At 42.9% G+C, this 16,293-nt stretch overlaps 1 protein-coding gene across 2 annotated transcripts in view; it reads right to left on the bottom strand.

Moving 5' to 3' along the window:
• BAP1 (BRCA1 associated protein 1) overlaps window positions 1-16,293 on the bottom strand; it is a 1,282,715-nt gene that overhangs the window by 976,192 nt on the left and 290,230 nt on the right. For both annotated transcript variants that reach the window (XM_044078929.1, XM_044078930.1), the window contains exon 6: window positions 12,250-12,311. In XM_044078929.1, the coding sequence (XP_043934864.1) occupies window positions 12,250-12,311 (62 nt within the window). The remainder of the gene's footprint in view (window positions 1-12,249; window positions 12,312-16,293) is intronic.

Here is a 16,293-nt window from a genome sequence, read left to right as displayed (position 1 = left end):
AGAATCCATTCCCCTTTGTTCTGTGGATTGGGATAGAAGGTTGGCAAAATGAATGGACTGATTAAGAGCCACACTGGAAATCACCTTCGGCATGAAGGATGGATTGGTCCTCAGAGATACCCTGTCCGCATGAAAGATGATGAAAGGCTCCACTACCATAAGGGCCTGTAATTTAGATATCCTTCTAGCTGAAGTGATTGCTAAAAGGAAGGCTGTTTTCCAAGAAAGAAATGTTAAGTCTGCAGTAGCAGCTGGCTCGAAAGGAGGTAGAGTGAGCTTCTCCAAAACAAAGTTAAGGTCCCAGGCAGGGGTAGGAGCTCGCCTAGGTGGTCTCAAGTTCTTTGACCCTCTGAGATACTGTTTGAGCAGGGGATGAGAAAAAAGGGGTGGTTCTGTGTTATAGTGAGCTGAAATAGCTGAAGCTTGGATTTTAATAGAGGAAAAAGACAGGCCCTTGTGAAGCATCTCAGTTAAGTATTGCAAAATCTGAGGTAAACTGGGCACTGCTGTGCTCATCCCTAAAGACTGGTTCCAGGCACAGAATCTTTTCCATCTGTCAGCATAAGATTTTCTAGTACTAGGTCTTCTCACCTCCAAGATGACATCCATCACAGGTTTGCTTAGGGATGCTAAGGGTGAATTTAAGTGATTAGCCAAGCTGCAAGGTTCAATGTTGGGAGCCGAGGGTGCAGAATTTGGTTCTCCTGCTGAGACATCAAGGAAGGTGTCGGTGGCAGGTGCCAGGGAGATATTTGTGACACTGCGCAGGAGTGGGTACCAGTGTTGGCATGGCCAGTCTGGAGCAATCAAAATCATTCTTGGTTTTCCTGTTCGACTTTTAGAAGAACTTTGGAGAGCACAGGCAGAGGGGGAAAGGTGTAGACTGACAGGTTTTTCCAGCTTGAAGGACAGAGCATCCACTTTCCAGGCTTTTTTGTGGGGAGTCCTTGTGCAAAATTTGTCCAACTGGTAGTTCTGGGGGGAGGCAAATAGATCTATGTCTGGGCTCCCCTATTTGCTTGTCAACATGCTGAAAATCCGTGGTTACAGTTTCCACTCGTGTGGGTCCATGAGATTTCTGCTTAGTCCGTCTGCCAGTGTATTCAATTTTCCCGGCAGGAATTGGGCTTGTAGGTGCAGTTGATAGCTCAAGGCCGTGTTCCACAATGCCATGGTTAGTCTGCAGAGGGGGTAGGAATGTGTACCCCCTGCTTCTTTATGTACCACATGACCGTGGTGTTGTCTGTCTTTACCATTAGTTGTCCTGGAAGAATGTATTCCTTGAAGGCTGTCGGAGCATTCTGTACAGCTAACATTTCTTTTTGATTGATATGTAGGTGCATTTGATTTGGGTTCCATTTGCTCTGAATTCACTTCCCTGCCAGGTGAGCCCCCCATGCATAGTCTGATGCGTCTGTAGTTAGGGTTTGGGTGGCAGAGGGTAGGGCGAATTGAAGTCTCTTGCTTTGGTGGCAGGCCTCTGCCCACCACAGGAACTTCAGACCTAGGCAAGATATGATAGGAATCATTGTTTCCAGGCTGTGACAATGTTGACTCCATAGACTTTTTAAGTTCCACTGAAGTTTCCTCATCTGCAGTCTTGCATATGGAATTAGAAGAATGCAGGAGGTCATGAACCCCAAGGCTTGCAGTATTTGTCTTGCAGAAAGCAGGGTTTTTGTGGCCACTTGTTTGAAGTAAGTTACCAAATGAATTTGCTTTTCTGGCATGAGGAAAGCCATCTGGGCAGTTGTATTCAAGCTTGCACCCAGGAATGTAATCTGTTGAGAGGGTACCAGTTGTGATTTCTTTTCGTTTATGATGCACCCGAGAGAAGTTAGAACCCTTTTTACAAACGCCAGATGATTTAGAAGTATAGCCTGGTTTTCTGGCTGAATTAGACAATCGTCCAGGTATGGATATATTTGAATATTTCTTTGCCTGCAAAATGCAATTACTGGAGCCAGGCACTTTGTGAATACCCTGAGTGCAGTAGACAAGCCAAAGGGCACTACAGAGAACTGATAATGCAAGTAGACTGCTTTGCAGCGTAGGTATCTTCTGCAAGATTCCCTGATTGGGATATGCAGGTAAGCTTGTTTTAAATCTAGAGTTGCCAACTAGGTATCTTTGCCTAGCATAGGTAGTAATTGGTGACGAGTCAGCATCTTGAATTCCGGAATGTCCAGAAAGGTGTTTAGAGTAGACAGGTCCAGAATTGGACGCCATAATTTGTCTTTTCTGGGTACCATGAAAAGCCTGGAATAGAAACCTTGTCCCTTTTCCTCTTCTGGTACGGGTTGAATAGCCCCCATGTTTAAGAGGGAAAGTACTTGTTTTTGAGCCTCTGCCCACTGATTTGGGGGCAGGTCTGGCCACCTGTTTGGTGTTGGCAACGTGTGGAAATGAAATCTGTATTCCTGGGACACTATATTTAAAACCCATTTGTCCTGGGTTATGAGTTCCCAGTTTTTTGCATGAAGAGCAATTTTTCCCCCCAAAGAGGCGGCTAAATAAGTGCTTGGTAATTTTAAAGGAAAGTCATTGAGACTGTTTACCATACGGGGGTCTTATTTCCAGATTTGGAGGTGGAGGCCCCCCCATTGCTTAGTTCTGAGAGTCCCTGGGACTGAAACTTGGAGCTTTTGGTGTGTCTGCGTTCGGCTTGAGAAGATCTGGAAGAAGCTGGAAAGGACCAATTCTTAGTAGGCCAGGGCCTACTAAATCTTGGAGGTTGCACTTGTAAGAAGTATTTTACAGTTTGCATAGATTTAGCTTTATCTTCCATCTTTTTTAGAATTTCTTCAGCCTTATTGCCAAACAGGTGGTCCTGATTTAAAGGAGCATCCAACAAACTTGCTTTAACATGATTCATAGGTTCATGATCAGGCAGAGATTGCTCCTTAAGCCAAGCACGCCTTCTAAGCACAGACCCAGTCACAGCAGCCCTGCAAGAATCAAAACCACATTGCAAAGTACGTTTTCCAACTTGTTCAGCAGAATGCAATAAATCCTGTAAATCTTTATTTTCTACACAGTCAGAAATCAACATAATTTTCTGTTTATGCAATCCAATAATATGCTGTTGATATTTTAACATATGAAATTAGCAGTTTAAAGCCCTGATTGCAAAGGTTGCAGAAGTATAAACCTTTTTACCCCATCTATTCAGCGCCCTGGAGTCCCTATCAGAAGGGGTAGGATTTTTAGCAGTACAAGCCTTAATGCCCTTGGGCCCCTGAGAAATGGTTTCTGGATCCGCAACAGGATTTTTGAAAAGGAACTTATGTGACTCAGGAACCCTGTAGTATCTGTCAGGTTTACTAGGAGCCTCCGGGCAGGAAATCAGGGGCCATACTGGATTCCGAAAACACATCAACAATGTCCAGTACAGGAGGTATAGCCAAAGGCCTATGCTTTGGTAGAAGAAGGAAATCCCTAAGCCTCTTTTTTGATTCAAAAAATTCCAGACTTTCCCAGTGGAAATGCTCCCTTAAGGTAAGTAAAGTTTCCCCAAAAGAAAAGTCCTCAGGGGGAGAAGCAGAGGGAATGGAATCCTCTGCATCAGAATCCTCATAAGTAGGGATGGACAAATCCAGGTCATTAGAAGAATCAGAAGAAACAGAGTCCTGATCAGAAGATACATAGTCAAGCTCAGCCCTAGGCCCCTTAGAGGGGGGGGGGGGGTTGACTACCCCTGATTAGAGTAATAAGATCTTCAGCCATTTTGATCATTTGTTTTTTAGGCATAGGGGCCTGAACGTCGTTTTTTAAAACAGATCGAGATTTAGGCCTTAGTATAGTAGGTAGAGTTGGTTTAATATGCAAGTCTGTAGGCCTGAATACACCCTCAGAAGCCGGTGCCTGCACAGCGGCTCCAGACCCATCCACGGTAGAGACATCCATGGGTTCCATAGGTGAAGCATTAAAGGGCATACCGGACTCCGAATCGGTCTCAGTAGAGGCCTGCGAGTCAGAAGTAGCGGGTATCAGGGGCTGCGAAAGTGCCTCACTGAGTACCGGTAAACTGGTGACTGGCTTAGGAGAAGCGTCGTTGGCAATTTTGGACCTCGACGGCCTGTCTCGTTTTTTTCTTTGCGGTTTTTTGGAATCCGTCGGATGGCTAACCAATGTCATTTCTGAATAATTAAACCGAGAACCAAACTATTTAGAGGCAAAAATGTACCGATGACGGATAGTGCGCTGATTAAATAAAGCACAAAACCGACAGCAAGGTACAGCGTGGTCAAGGCCTAGGCAAGGAATACAGTACAGATGAAAATCTTTATGGGGTATTTGCTTTCCACAAGTAATGCAATTATTAACTTTTACTGACATCGGTAAGGAGCAAGAAAAAGTTTCCCCAACGGGGTACATAGCTTTAAGTTGAAGACTTCGGTTCTGAAATGGCATCGGCTGCATGTTTTATACCCCTGATGACCTAACGTCACGGAAGAAGGGACAGCAACCGACGCAGGACCCAAGACTTTGTTAATCAGGCCGACTTGAGGGTAACCTGCCAGCAGATTACCCAAATGTAATGACTGCAACAGTGAAACACGAAGAACATCCGGATAAATAAGGACATTTTTGGAGAATGGGATAAGGATTAGGCTGGCTTCATGCCTACCTAAAATCTTACCAAAGAAGGGATCACTTGGAAGGAGATATAGTAAGAAATGAACACACTATCCATGTCCCTCTCAGACAAATTGTAATTCTGGGTTGGAGGGAGGCTTATGGCTCCCATTATCTTAAGTCACAGTTCTGCATGGAAAAATAAGCACAGAAATGACAGCTGACAGGTGTTAGTAAAGTACAGTTTTGTACCTACCATAAATGTAGATGTTCGAGGATTCCATTGCTGCAGTCCTGACTATTGGGTATAGTCCGCGTCCAGTCGGCCCGAATACCAGAGTATAAGGCTGACGTCGGTCAGGGCGCATTAGACTGACGTCAGTACGTCAGGGTACTAATGCGCATGACCGACGTCATATCCTCAGTCTTTTCTTGCCCCAGATGTCAGAAGACCCTAAAAAGACAAGTCCCAAAAAACCTGCACCAAAAACATGTACAATATATACAACAATATATACAAAAATATAAGCATGTAAACTCACCTACACAACCACCCCTAAATACAGAGGGAAGGAGGGAGGTAATTGGACTGCAGCAATGGAATCCTCGAACATCTACATTTATGGTAGGTACAAAACTGTACTATGTTCTTCGTCTTCCATTGCTGCAGTCCTGACTATTGGGTAGAATCCCAAAGCAGAGGTAAGGGAGGCTGGCAAATCATAAGGAAGTAGGAGCTGACAACATGCCTTGCAAAACAGCTGTGGCAAAACCAGCCCTAGACTTAGAGTAGATAGGAAGGTGATAATGCTTAGAGAAAGTATGCACTGAACTCCAAGTAGCTGCTTCCAAAATATCCTTAGTTGCCACCCCCCTTAGAAATGCTGTTGAAGTGGCAGTAGCCCTAGTGGAATGAGGCCTAATCCCAGCTGGAATCTCCTCCATTTTCTTTAAAACTGCTTCCACAGGCGATCCAAACAACACATCAGACTGTAAAGGAGCATCCAAAATCCTTGTCTTAACATGCTCAGCTAAATTCTGATCCTTCAACCAAGCATGCCTGCGAAGAACAGAACTGGTAGCAGCCACCCTCGAGGAGGCCTGTACAGCATCAAAACCACATTGCAAAGAATGCTTACCCACTTGTTCAGACACGTGAACCAAATCCAGCAACTCTTTACACTCAATACCTTCCGCCAAAGCATCCACCTTAGATTTCAATTGTGAAAGGAGATAATTCTGATATTTAAGCATGTGAAACTGACAATTCAATGCTCTCATGGCTAGAGTGGAAGAAGTATACACTTTCTTTCCCCACCTATCCAAAGCCCTTGCCTCTTTATCAGTGGGAACAGGATTTTTAACCACAGAAGCCTTTACACCCTTAGGCCCTTGAGAAATAGTTTCTGGGTCCCCTAGGACTCTTAAACAAATATTTATGAGCTTGGGCACCCTATAATACCTATCAGGCTTAACAGGAGCAGGAGGCAAAGAGTCAGGGTTCAGGGAAGCCTCTGCAAAACATCTTCCACCACATTCAACACAGGAGGAATAGCTAAAGGCCTATGCTGGGGTAAAACAAGAATTCCCTAAGCCTTTTCCTGGAATCAGAGTAATCCTGGCCTTCCCATTTAAAGTGCTCCCTCATGGAATGCAGAGTCTCTGAAAATGAGAAATCCTCAGGAGAAGCTGTAGGAGTGGAATCATCCACATCAGAATCAGAATAAGTAGGATACTCCTGCATATCTTCCACAGAAGATTCTGAAGCCTCTGAACACTGTTCAAAACTATCAAACTCCGGTTCCACCCTAGGCCTCTTATCAGGCGGGGGCATAGAACCTCTAATCATAGTAATCAAATCTTCTGCCATTTTAAGCATATGTTTCTTAGGTACAGAACCCGAAATGCTAGGAGAAGCCCCCACTGAAGCTGAACTAGGCCTACCTCTCAAAGAAGTTTTGGCAACAGAAGGAGAGGCTCTAACTACCTTAGAAAGAGAGGGAAGAACAGTCACCTGAGAAGCCCCCTCAGCCTGGCCTACCTCCTGAGAAGGCACATCCTGTAATAGTATAGTTTCTGCCTGGGACTCCATGGAAACTCCTGGCAAAACCTCCGGCTCCACTGAGCCTTCTAAAGAACCGACGTCCGGGACTGCCGGTTCATCAACCCTAGGCTTCACTGTTTTATCCTTGCGCTTCTTGAGGAAGCGCCGGAGCATCCGCCGGCATTTTATAATTGCAACGCTTCCCAAACACTAACCTGGCACAGTCTAACCTCCTCTTAATAGTGCGTTTGTTAAACCTAGCACAAGAGCGGCAACCAACAACGCCGTGCTCAGGCCCTAAACAAGGTATACACAAGGTATGATAATCCCTATGAGGTATCTGTTTCCCACAAGAAATACAGTTATTCACTTTTTCTGACATCCGGTAAAATACTGAGGCAAGAAAAAACCAAAATGTTCCCCAACGGGGTACTTAGCCAACTCTGTTTCGGTCTGAAACTCCGGTTTCGGAAATATTTCAGAACGCCAACCTGCACTCGCAAAACTGCTTCTGCATCGGACCATGCGGCAAAAAAGACTGAGGATATGACGTCGGTCATGCGCATTAGTACCCTGACGTACTGACGTCAGTCTAATGCGCCCTGACCGACGTCAGCCTTATACTCTGGTATTCGGGCCGACTGGACGCGGACTATACCCAATAGTCAGGACTGCAGCAATGGAAGACGAAGAACATCAGAGACTCTGGACAGTAGCATCTACTCACATAAAAGGGGTGTTTTGAGAAAGACAGCCCATCACCAGGCCCGGTACTTGTTTCATACCATATTCACTAAGGGTACTTTCATGCAACTGTGATCAATATTCCCACCACATAAAAATCCGTTTGATGTTGGATGTGTTCAGCTACTGGCACTGGTGCAAGACCAACCAAAGGATCCCCTCCCTTAAAAAGCAAAACCAGACAGCCCAGTTGTTTCTGAGAGGGAGATTCTATCAGTAGCCATCTAAAACCTGTGTACTACTATAAACCATGACTGGACAATTCAAGAGGAGGCTCCATAGAATTAAACTAGATGGCCACTGGTTCCAGCAATCAGCTATGGGAAATCTACTACCAGCAAACCAGGATACCTCCCTGAAGTGGGAATCCAAAGTGCTCCTCTTCTGGTACCACCTCCCCCACTTTGGTGGATGCACATTTTTAACTTGAGTCTCCCTCAAAGGACAAGCTCAATACCCCTGTTTGGCTTGGCTTGGAAGCCAGCATTGGCAAAGACAGCTTTTGGTGACCTACCTTTTAAGCTTGGTATGTGTAGTTATTCTTAGACTTATGCCTATGGCTATGGGAGACCTTCCGGATAGTAGCTATGTAAGGAGCTTTCAAATGCTATTATTTTTATGGTTGCAGGATAGACCAAAAGTCTACGGCATTGCCAAGTGGAAGAGTTGAATCTCTAGCACTTAAGGCAGCACCTGGTGTCTTGTTCTTCTCAAACAGAACAGAAGAATTGCAGGTTGGGTCTTGGATGGTAATTTCAAACTGTTTCAGACACTGCTGGCATGTCAATTCAGAACTTGACAAATAACAGCTTTGATGAAATGAAATAATCAAACCAATGAGAAGGAAAAACTAAGGAGATGAAATGAATTAATCAAACCAAAGAAGGAAAAACTAAGGAGATGAAATGAACTAATCAAACCAATGAGAAGGAAAAACTAAGGAGATGAAATGAAATAATCAAACCAAAGAAGGAAAAACTAAGGAGATGAAATGAACTAATCAAACCAATGAGAAGGAAAAACTAAGGAGACTAAATGAAATAATCAAACCAATGAGAAGGAAAAACTAAGGAGATGAAATTAAATAATCAAACCAATGAGAAGGAAAAACTAAGGAGATGAAATTAAATAAACCAATGAGAAGGAAAAACTAAGGAGATGAAATGAACTAATCAAACCAATGAGAAGGAGAAACTACGGAGATGAAATGAACTAATCAAACCAATGAGAAGGAAAAACTGAGGAGTACACAGCTCGGGTAGCGATTTAAGGTTGGAGGATTTCATTATAAGAACTTAAGAGAAGGAAGAGAGGAGAATCTTGGTTCAGACACAGACAACACAATAAACAACTGAAACAGCATATTCGCTCCTGCTGAAGGTAACAAGAAAATGGGAATAATAGTGCATAACTGTGTGTACAGGGGTAGAGAAATTAGCAGGCGCAACAGTCTGTGGAGCGACAGAGGCAGAGGAGACAGGAACTTAAACTAAAATGGGAAGTGCAACAGATTTCAGAGGTGCTGTCAGTAGCATCAGAAAAAGGCTTTTGGTGAGGGGCCGATGTCCTGATGTGGGCAACAAAGATTCTGTGTGAAGGAGCTACAGCAATATGTGGGAAGATTCGGGATTCGATTTTGGGGACTGCCAGCATTTAAGTGTGGATACATAAAATGGTAACTCCAGTTAATGGCGTGTGTGTGTGTGTGTGTGTGTGTGTGTGTGTGTGTGTGTGTGTGTGTGTGTGTGTGAGAAAGAGAGGGGGGAGATGGGCGATGCTGTACCAGGGGTTTAAGTGACAATATTTTTTATTTATATGACATTTGTTGACTGGGAAAGTCCGACTGAGCTTGAGCCCTTTTTCAGCAGAGGTCCAGGAAGAAAAGCTCCACAGAGCAGCACAAAATGGTTACAAATATAGCACTAATGAGAACAATACAGAAAGTGTCGAATTTAGTACTCAAGTTGGTTACATGAATGTATCAACATGAGTAAACGCACAGACGAACTAAGAGGTATCACAGGTAGCAAACATCTGTTTGCAATATGTATGATACAATAAACAAGTCGGTAAGATACATGCCTCAAGGTCAGCGTGGACAAAGAGAATCAAGTACGCAGGTCAGTCGAAGAAGATGAGGAGCAGTTACGAACAGGGTGAGGCAGCGATAGGGAGTGTGTGAGGGAGACAGTATATGATACAGCAAACAATTCGGTAAGATACAGGCCTCAAGATCAGCGTGGACAAAGAGAATCAAGTACGCAGGTCAGTCGAAGAAGATGAGGGAGCAGTTACGAACAGGGTGAGGCAGCGATAGGGAGAGTGTGAGGGAGATAGTAGTAGACTGGTTATAGGAAGCAGTAAGAGAGGACAGAGACAGTAGGAGTGAGTGGTGCTGTTAGGGACGAAAGGTTTTAAACGGAGTGTTTTACAGTGAGAAGTCCATGTACTTAGAAGGTATTCTTTTAAACGTTTTTTGAATTCATGTGCATGGGGTATATTTCTGATGGGCAAGGGTAGCTGATTTATGCCTTAGCCTGGAAAAAACTATGTCCACTGTTTAAGAACAGCTGCATTAACACTACAGATAATATGGAAATGTGACCATCAGGGGACTGAGACTATAAACCCATGCTGCAGCAGTTTCAGTGGTTTAACAGACAACCTCAGTTCACGTTGTTTAGGATTCTACCGGGTAAAAAGGCTATGGGTCTTGTGGTTCATTACAGTACAAAGTCCACCAAAAAGCCAGTGCTTTGGAGTAGAGGGATAACGCCCTATGTATGGCCCAGGAGATCTAGGTTCAATTAATGCCTAAACTGTCCGACGAAGGGATAGGTGTTCCCATCCTGGGGGAGGGCACTTACCGATGACACTCCTTGACAGACGGCATGGTCCAAAGAAGGGAGCACCCTCAGATGTTGTGTCATTGAGCACAACGGGATAGGGTCTAGAAAAGAAACCAGCCAGGTTGCTGCATAAAAAATGCCCTGGATCATGGCAAAATCTCTCCAGGACACCTTTAAGATTCATGCTGACCACAGCCCATACTGGAGTAGGTCCAGAGGTGTAGGCAGAGCCTGTAAGATCTGGCAAAAGTCCTGAGCTACTACGGCAGGAACCATATAGAGGATTATGATCGGGTCTTTGATCATAACCAGCAATATGTTATGAATCTTGGCATCCATCTTGAGGACACAAAGGGTTATGATCAGAGACCCAATCATAATACTTAGTAGTGCGTGGAGCTTTATCTTCCCCATGTACTATTAATTAAAAAGCAAAACAAAACAAAACACTTGGGGAGCACTGTCAGAAAGGCAGCATAACATGTTACTTTATGCTAAACAAAGTCAGGGACAGATTACAGCTGCAGACAGCAGGCAGAAAGAAATTTGTTTTGCATTCTGCCACTGTCACTTGCTGGCCAGTATAGGCAGATTCAACTGCCTAGAGAGATACCCTGATCTTAAGAACTGAGGCAGGGGTGCTTAACAATTGTTAAGATCAGTTCTCTCAGTACAGAAGCTCTTAACTGGTTTGTCTTTTTCTCAATATCGCAGTATTATCACTGCGCTCCATGCACTACAAAATGCTTATCCATATACAATTTTAAGTACACACACTGAAAAGCAAAAGTTGAAGTTCCTAAAAAGGTGTATTGTAGCCTTTACAAGACCCTCGCAAGTTCAGACAGAATGGAGGGTACAGATGTAATGACGGCAAAAAGCAACAGCGACCACGCCAATATACGGCTCAACAACTGAGCAACGCAAGGAAAGGGCAGCTAATATGGAGATACAAGACGAAGGGCAGACTTTAAGCTGTTAACTTCTGTGACAAATACTGGGGAATCAGGGAAATAACATTACCACAGGAACTGTGGGGTGCATTAAAGAAGAAACAAGCCATATGCCCAACTCCATGGCATAGAAGAAGAAAGCCCTGACAAACTCAGATGATCCAAGCTTGATTAGTGGCAATGACTCGGGGTGGCACGGGTACTGCGTGAGTGACAGACACTGATTACCCAATTACTGGTGCAGGGAGTTGGCACAGTTCACTACACTGGCAACACTCACAGAAGCAATGATGTATCAGCCATGGCACTAAGACCAGGAAGCACATGTCACTTATCCAAGAGATTAGTGTGTCGCCACATGAGGATCATCAGAAGCTGCTATCCAAGAGCTCATAAGCTGCTAGTGGGAGTGGGAGGTCCATATAATTAAACTGGCCTACTCTCTAATACTAGATTCTCTCTCTCCTCTTTGGGGATGGGCTGGTGAACTCCTTGGGCTCAACTCAGACCACGTGAGGGTAGTATGACATGCCCCTTCCCGGAATTTTCAATTCAATGTCATTCTTCTTTTATTCAGTAAAGGATGGAAAACAGCCTTCTTACTGCAGTAGAATAACATCACCAGAAGGAAGCAAGGTTAACACATTTAACATGACATACTAAAAAAGAAAACTGATGTCAACTCAAGCAAATATTCTCTAAAACAAGTTTGCCTTAAATCTCACCACACAAATGTGAAGCACAGCCATTTATTAAAGTCTGACCTGCTGCACTATGGACTGTTTTCCTACAACTTACTGCAGGACAGCAAGGTGAAAGAACACCATCCCAAGATCAGTGACCCACTTACAGGGTCACCACACCAGTACCAAACCCAGCCTTAGGAATCAACTCTACCACAAAAGGCAATGTTGCGACAGCTCATCAGGCAGTCGTATCATGTTGCTACCAATGGAAAGTGGGAATGCCAGTCAGATCATTCTTCATTTCAAGCCTTGGACTCATGGCTAGTCTGCACATGGAAAGGGATCAGTGACCCCATAAACAAAGAGTTGGTTGACAGTACCAAGATTTCTCTCACCTTGCATGGCTGTTGTGTGCTTTCGCCAGTTCTGGGGCATTGCCAATAGCATATCCTTTGCTCTGTCAAAGAGTAAAAAATAGAGTTAGTACTTTACAAAGAAAAATAACCTTGGTTAACAAAATTACAAAACAGTTACAAAGTACAGATTACACACTAAAAAAAAATGTAAAAAAAACTCAAAGGTATGTTATTTTATGAAAAATGTAATTGGTTCCTGATAACTCCTAGACCTCCATTACCCATACCAACAGTGATTTATCATTTAGTAAATTCCCTTTCACTGGCTCTATGCCAACGGGGAGAAAGCAGCTCCTGAAACCGAGGTAAGCATTAAAATAAGTTTGTATGCCAAAATGTACACACCTACATATAACCCCAGGCTGCATATATCAAATGTCAACCAATATTTAACCACAACATTGTATTTCAAATATTTTAAAAAATTTCTAATACACTACGGTCTCAAAGGGAGAAGGGAGGTCAGCAGTTTCAAAGACAATCTTTGTTAAAAACATCGAATGAACGTTAAAAACAAACACTACTACTTATTGATGAATGCCTTGAGAAAAGGTTTCAAATTACCTTGGCAAAAGACATTACCATTAAATTATCCTGGCACTCGGTACAAATTGTTTTTTGTTATTTTTAAAAACTTGCAACTCTGTTCTTTAAAATAAAGATCCCTACATCAGAATTAGCTCAGCGTAAAACACTTCCAAAACAAGTTTAGCTAAAAGCACCAAAGAAGCTGAGCTGCACTACAGCAGTTTTCCTACTGCAGGAGAACAAGGTTAAACAAATACCATCCCCAAATTTTATTATTTAACATTTGTTTACCAGGAAAGTCCAGCTGGGACAAAGCCCATTTTCAGGGAGGTCTGGGGAGAAACGCTCCAGACACTTCTTTGGAATGTGGGAGGAAACCACAGCACCTGAAGAAAACCCACGTGGGGTCTCGAACTGGAGAACCTCTTGCTATGAGGTGGCAATGCTAACTGCTGCACCACTGTGCCGCCCATAATCAGTGACCCACTTACACACTCACCACACCCAGCCCTACAAACCAACTCTACCACAAAACGCAATGTTATCACGGCTCATCAGGCAGCTGTATCATGCTGCTGTAAATGAAAACTTGGAATGTTAGTCAACACCATTCAGCAGAATGTTTTTTAAAAGTTAAACAAAATAATGTCTTTTGAATTAATTAAAAAAAAAACTCAATTTGACCTCAGAAATGAATACTGTGCACAGACAATTAGCCAAGCAGCCGCCTTTACTTCTCTGCCAGATACTAAAGAACAATTAATAAATCTACTTGTGTGCACGTTTACATTTTACATTATGTATAATATATATATATATATATCCTTCATAATCTCGAAATACTGAAATATCGAATTTCAGTATTGAGACCACAAACTCGAACTGACAGAAATCGCGAACCCGGAAATGTCAAATCTGAAATGTGGAACCCGCGGTACGGATAGAGCACTAGGTAAGTGGTTTTTTTTTTAAGGTTTTGGGGAGGGTTTATGTGTTTTTGAGTGCGTTGGGGAGTTTCAGGTGTGGGTTAGGGTAGGTAGGTAAGAATGTGTGTGTGTTAGTGTTGGGAGTGGTGGTTTTGTGTGTATGTGATGTGTGTTTATGCAGGGGTGTGTGTGGAATGCGTGGTGCTGGCTTGTCTGTGTTATGGAGTGTAGTGCGACCTCAGAGTTAGTATATATATTAGTAGGGGGGTGGGGGGTGCAGGGGGAAGTGCCCCCCTGCATATAGTAAGAGTAGGTGTGTGTGTTTGTTTAGTTGTGTGCGTGTTTGTTATGTTGCTTTTTTTTTTGGTGTCGGGCGGTATGGGTTTGTGTTTGTATGTGTTATGTAGTGCGTGCTCTGTGTTTTCGCGGTTTTGGTGATATGGATTTTTGGCTTCACGGTCTCATGATACTGAAATACGATATTTCAGTATTTTGAGATTATGAAGTGAATACATATATATATATATATATATATATATATATATATATATATATATACATATATACACACACACACACACACACACACATATAAGCAGTTATCTTGAGTAAATCATACTTTACTGAATAAAAAATTACTGAACAACTCTGACAAACACACGACTGCAATCACATCTGACTGAAGAAAAACAAACTAAAAATCATAAAGAACCAGTAATCCACTGTTTCTTCTCTTTTCTCAACTGCTGTGTAAAAATCGTGTTAGTATGTTTAATTAAGGGAGGTGCTGGGCAAAGTACACCACATAGGGAATGAAGGGGGCATGCTAAGTCTTCCACATGGGGGGTGCAGAGAAGCTTGCTCATGCAAAAAAAAAAAGTTTTAAATATATATTTAGCGTAAAATTTTTCAGTCAAATGTGATTCAGTGAAATGTGCTCACTCATTTGTGATTCCGTCAAAATATCTAGACTCACATACATAAATATGTACATTATACACACACACACACACACACACACACACACACACACACACACACACACACACACACACACACACACACACACGCATATATGTACGTATACTTATAAACACACACAAACCCACAGGACTGTGTGTCTTCAAACATGCAACCTCATGGCCTCCTAGAACTTTGACTGGCATTATACTGTGCCAATACTTTCTACTACCCGTGTACATGCCAGAATTCTTTCTGAATATTTTTAAGAAACTAGTTCTTGTTTTTAGTGTTACCTTATTCTTCAATACTGGCAGTCTTTCAAAAGTGTGCTTACTCAAGGTTTTCCATTATTCAGACTTAATTCCCTGTACTGAAGCTCCAAGAAAAAAAGTCTTCACAAAAGGATTTGATCAAACACATCTTAATATGTTACACAAAAATCACTTCTGACAAACAGCTACTCAAAGTTCTTCTGAACAGGACAAAATTTTCCAGTCTTAATATTTTTCTAGTTGGAAATCTTTGTATTTTTTCCAGTTCTATGTGGCAAGTTTAAAGACTAAAACACAGAGATGAGAAGAGATCCTGCCAGTTCTGTTTGCATAGAGGGATAAAGCCCCGACTATGACCCAGGCATCAAAAGCTTGATTAGTGTTTTAGACATCTGCTGCAGCAGGAAGGGCAAAGAATCAGTGATGGGGCATGACCAGCTTGCCTCTCTTTGGGGCATATGACCTTAGTACTCAGTCCCGTGGCAGAATGTAGGCCACCTAGGAGCACTGGATACAAAGTGGTAGGGCAATCTGGGGGGAAGAGGGTTACACTGCCTGCAAAAGTAAGCGACAAGCCCTCACTGATGCCCACTGCATGCTAAACCTAAGGCTGCTTACAGAACATGGGCAACCCTCATGTATGACTTCATAGATCTCCCTTGAAAGGAATAAGTGGGCTATAGGGTTCCCACCTCTCAAGTAACAAAAAGGTTTAAACAGCAAAGTGGAGGGGGAAAACCTGATTTTTAGGTTTCAAAGGTAGTTACTAAGCATGCGGTCCAGCATACCAGTGATAGGCCTAGCCTAAATTCTCAAATGGCCCAACAGTCAGGTTGGCACTATCAGGTTAAGTGATTAGATCAAGGCAGCTCAGCAGGCAAATAAAGGCTGAGAGAATCAAACCTTGTACCACAGGAAGCAGTTTAAGTGCTCAAAGTCTTAATCCTCTATATTAAATGCTGGAGAGTAGAAGGAATCGAACCCTGTAGGAAGGATTCATTCACAGCTCAGAGTCTTAAGCCAGTTTGGTAACTGCCAGACACATAGCAGAAGAGGAAAGCGCCCCTACCCCTCGGAAAAAAAAAGACAATATCTAGCAGTGCTTCAGGAAGTTGATCGCCTTCTATGGTCATCCCATCGTATTCTGCACTTTGGTCCTTTAAATAAATGTTACTTCAATATAGTTTGACTAAAATTCTAATGATGTTAAGGTTTTGTGGTAGATCAGTATTGGGATTTTGATTAGAGTTTTAGAAATTTCAGAAAATAAGGGCTCTGTGGCCATGTAACCTGTAAGCTGGGTCAGCTGTGTGATTCCAGGCTTGACTGAAAAT

Source organism: Protopterus annectens, chromosome 7.part1 (assembly GCF_019279795.1).
Source record: "Protopterus annectens isolate FY-2018-M chromosome 7.part1, PAN1.0, whole genome shotgun sequence".
Classification (NCBI taxonomy): Eukaryota; Metazoa; Chordata; order Ceratodontiformes; family Protopteridae; genus Protopterus; species Protopterus annectens.
This window is presented reverse-complemented; position numbering and strand designations above follow the sequence as displayed.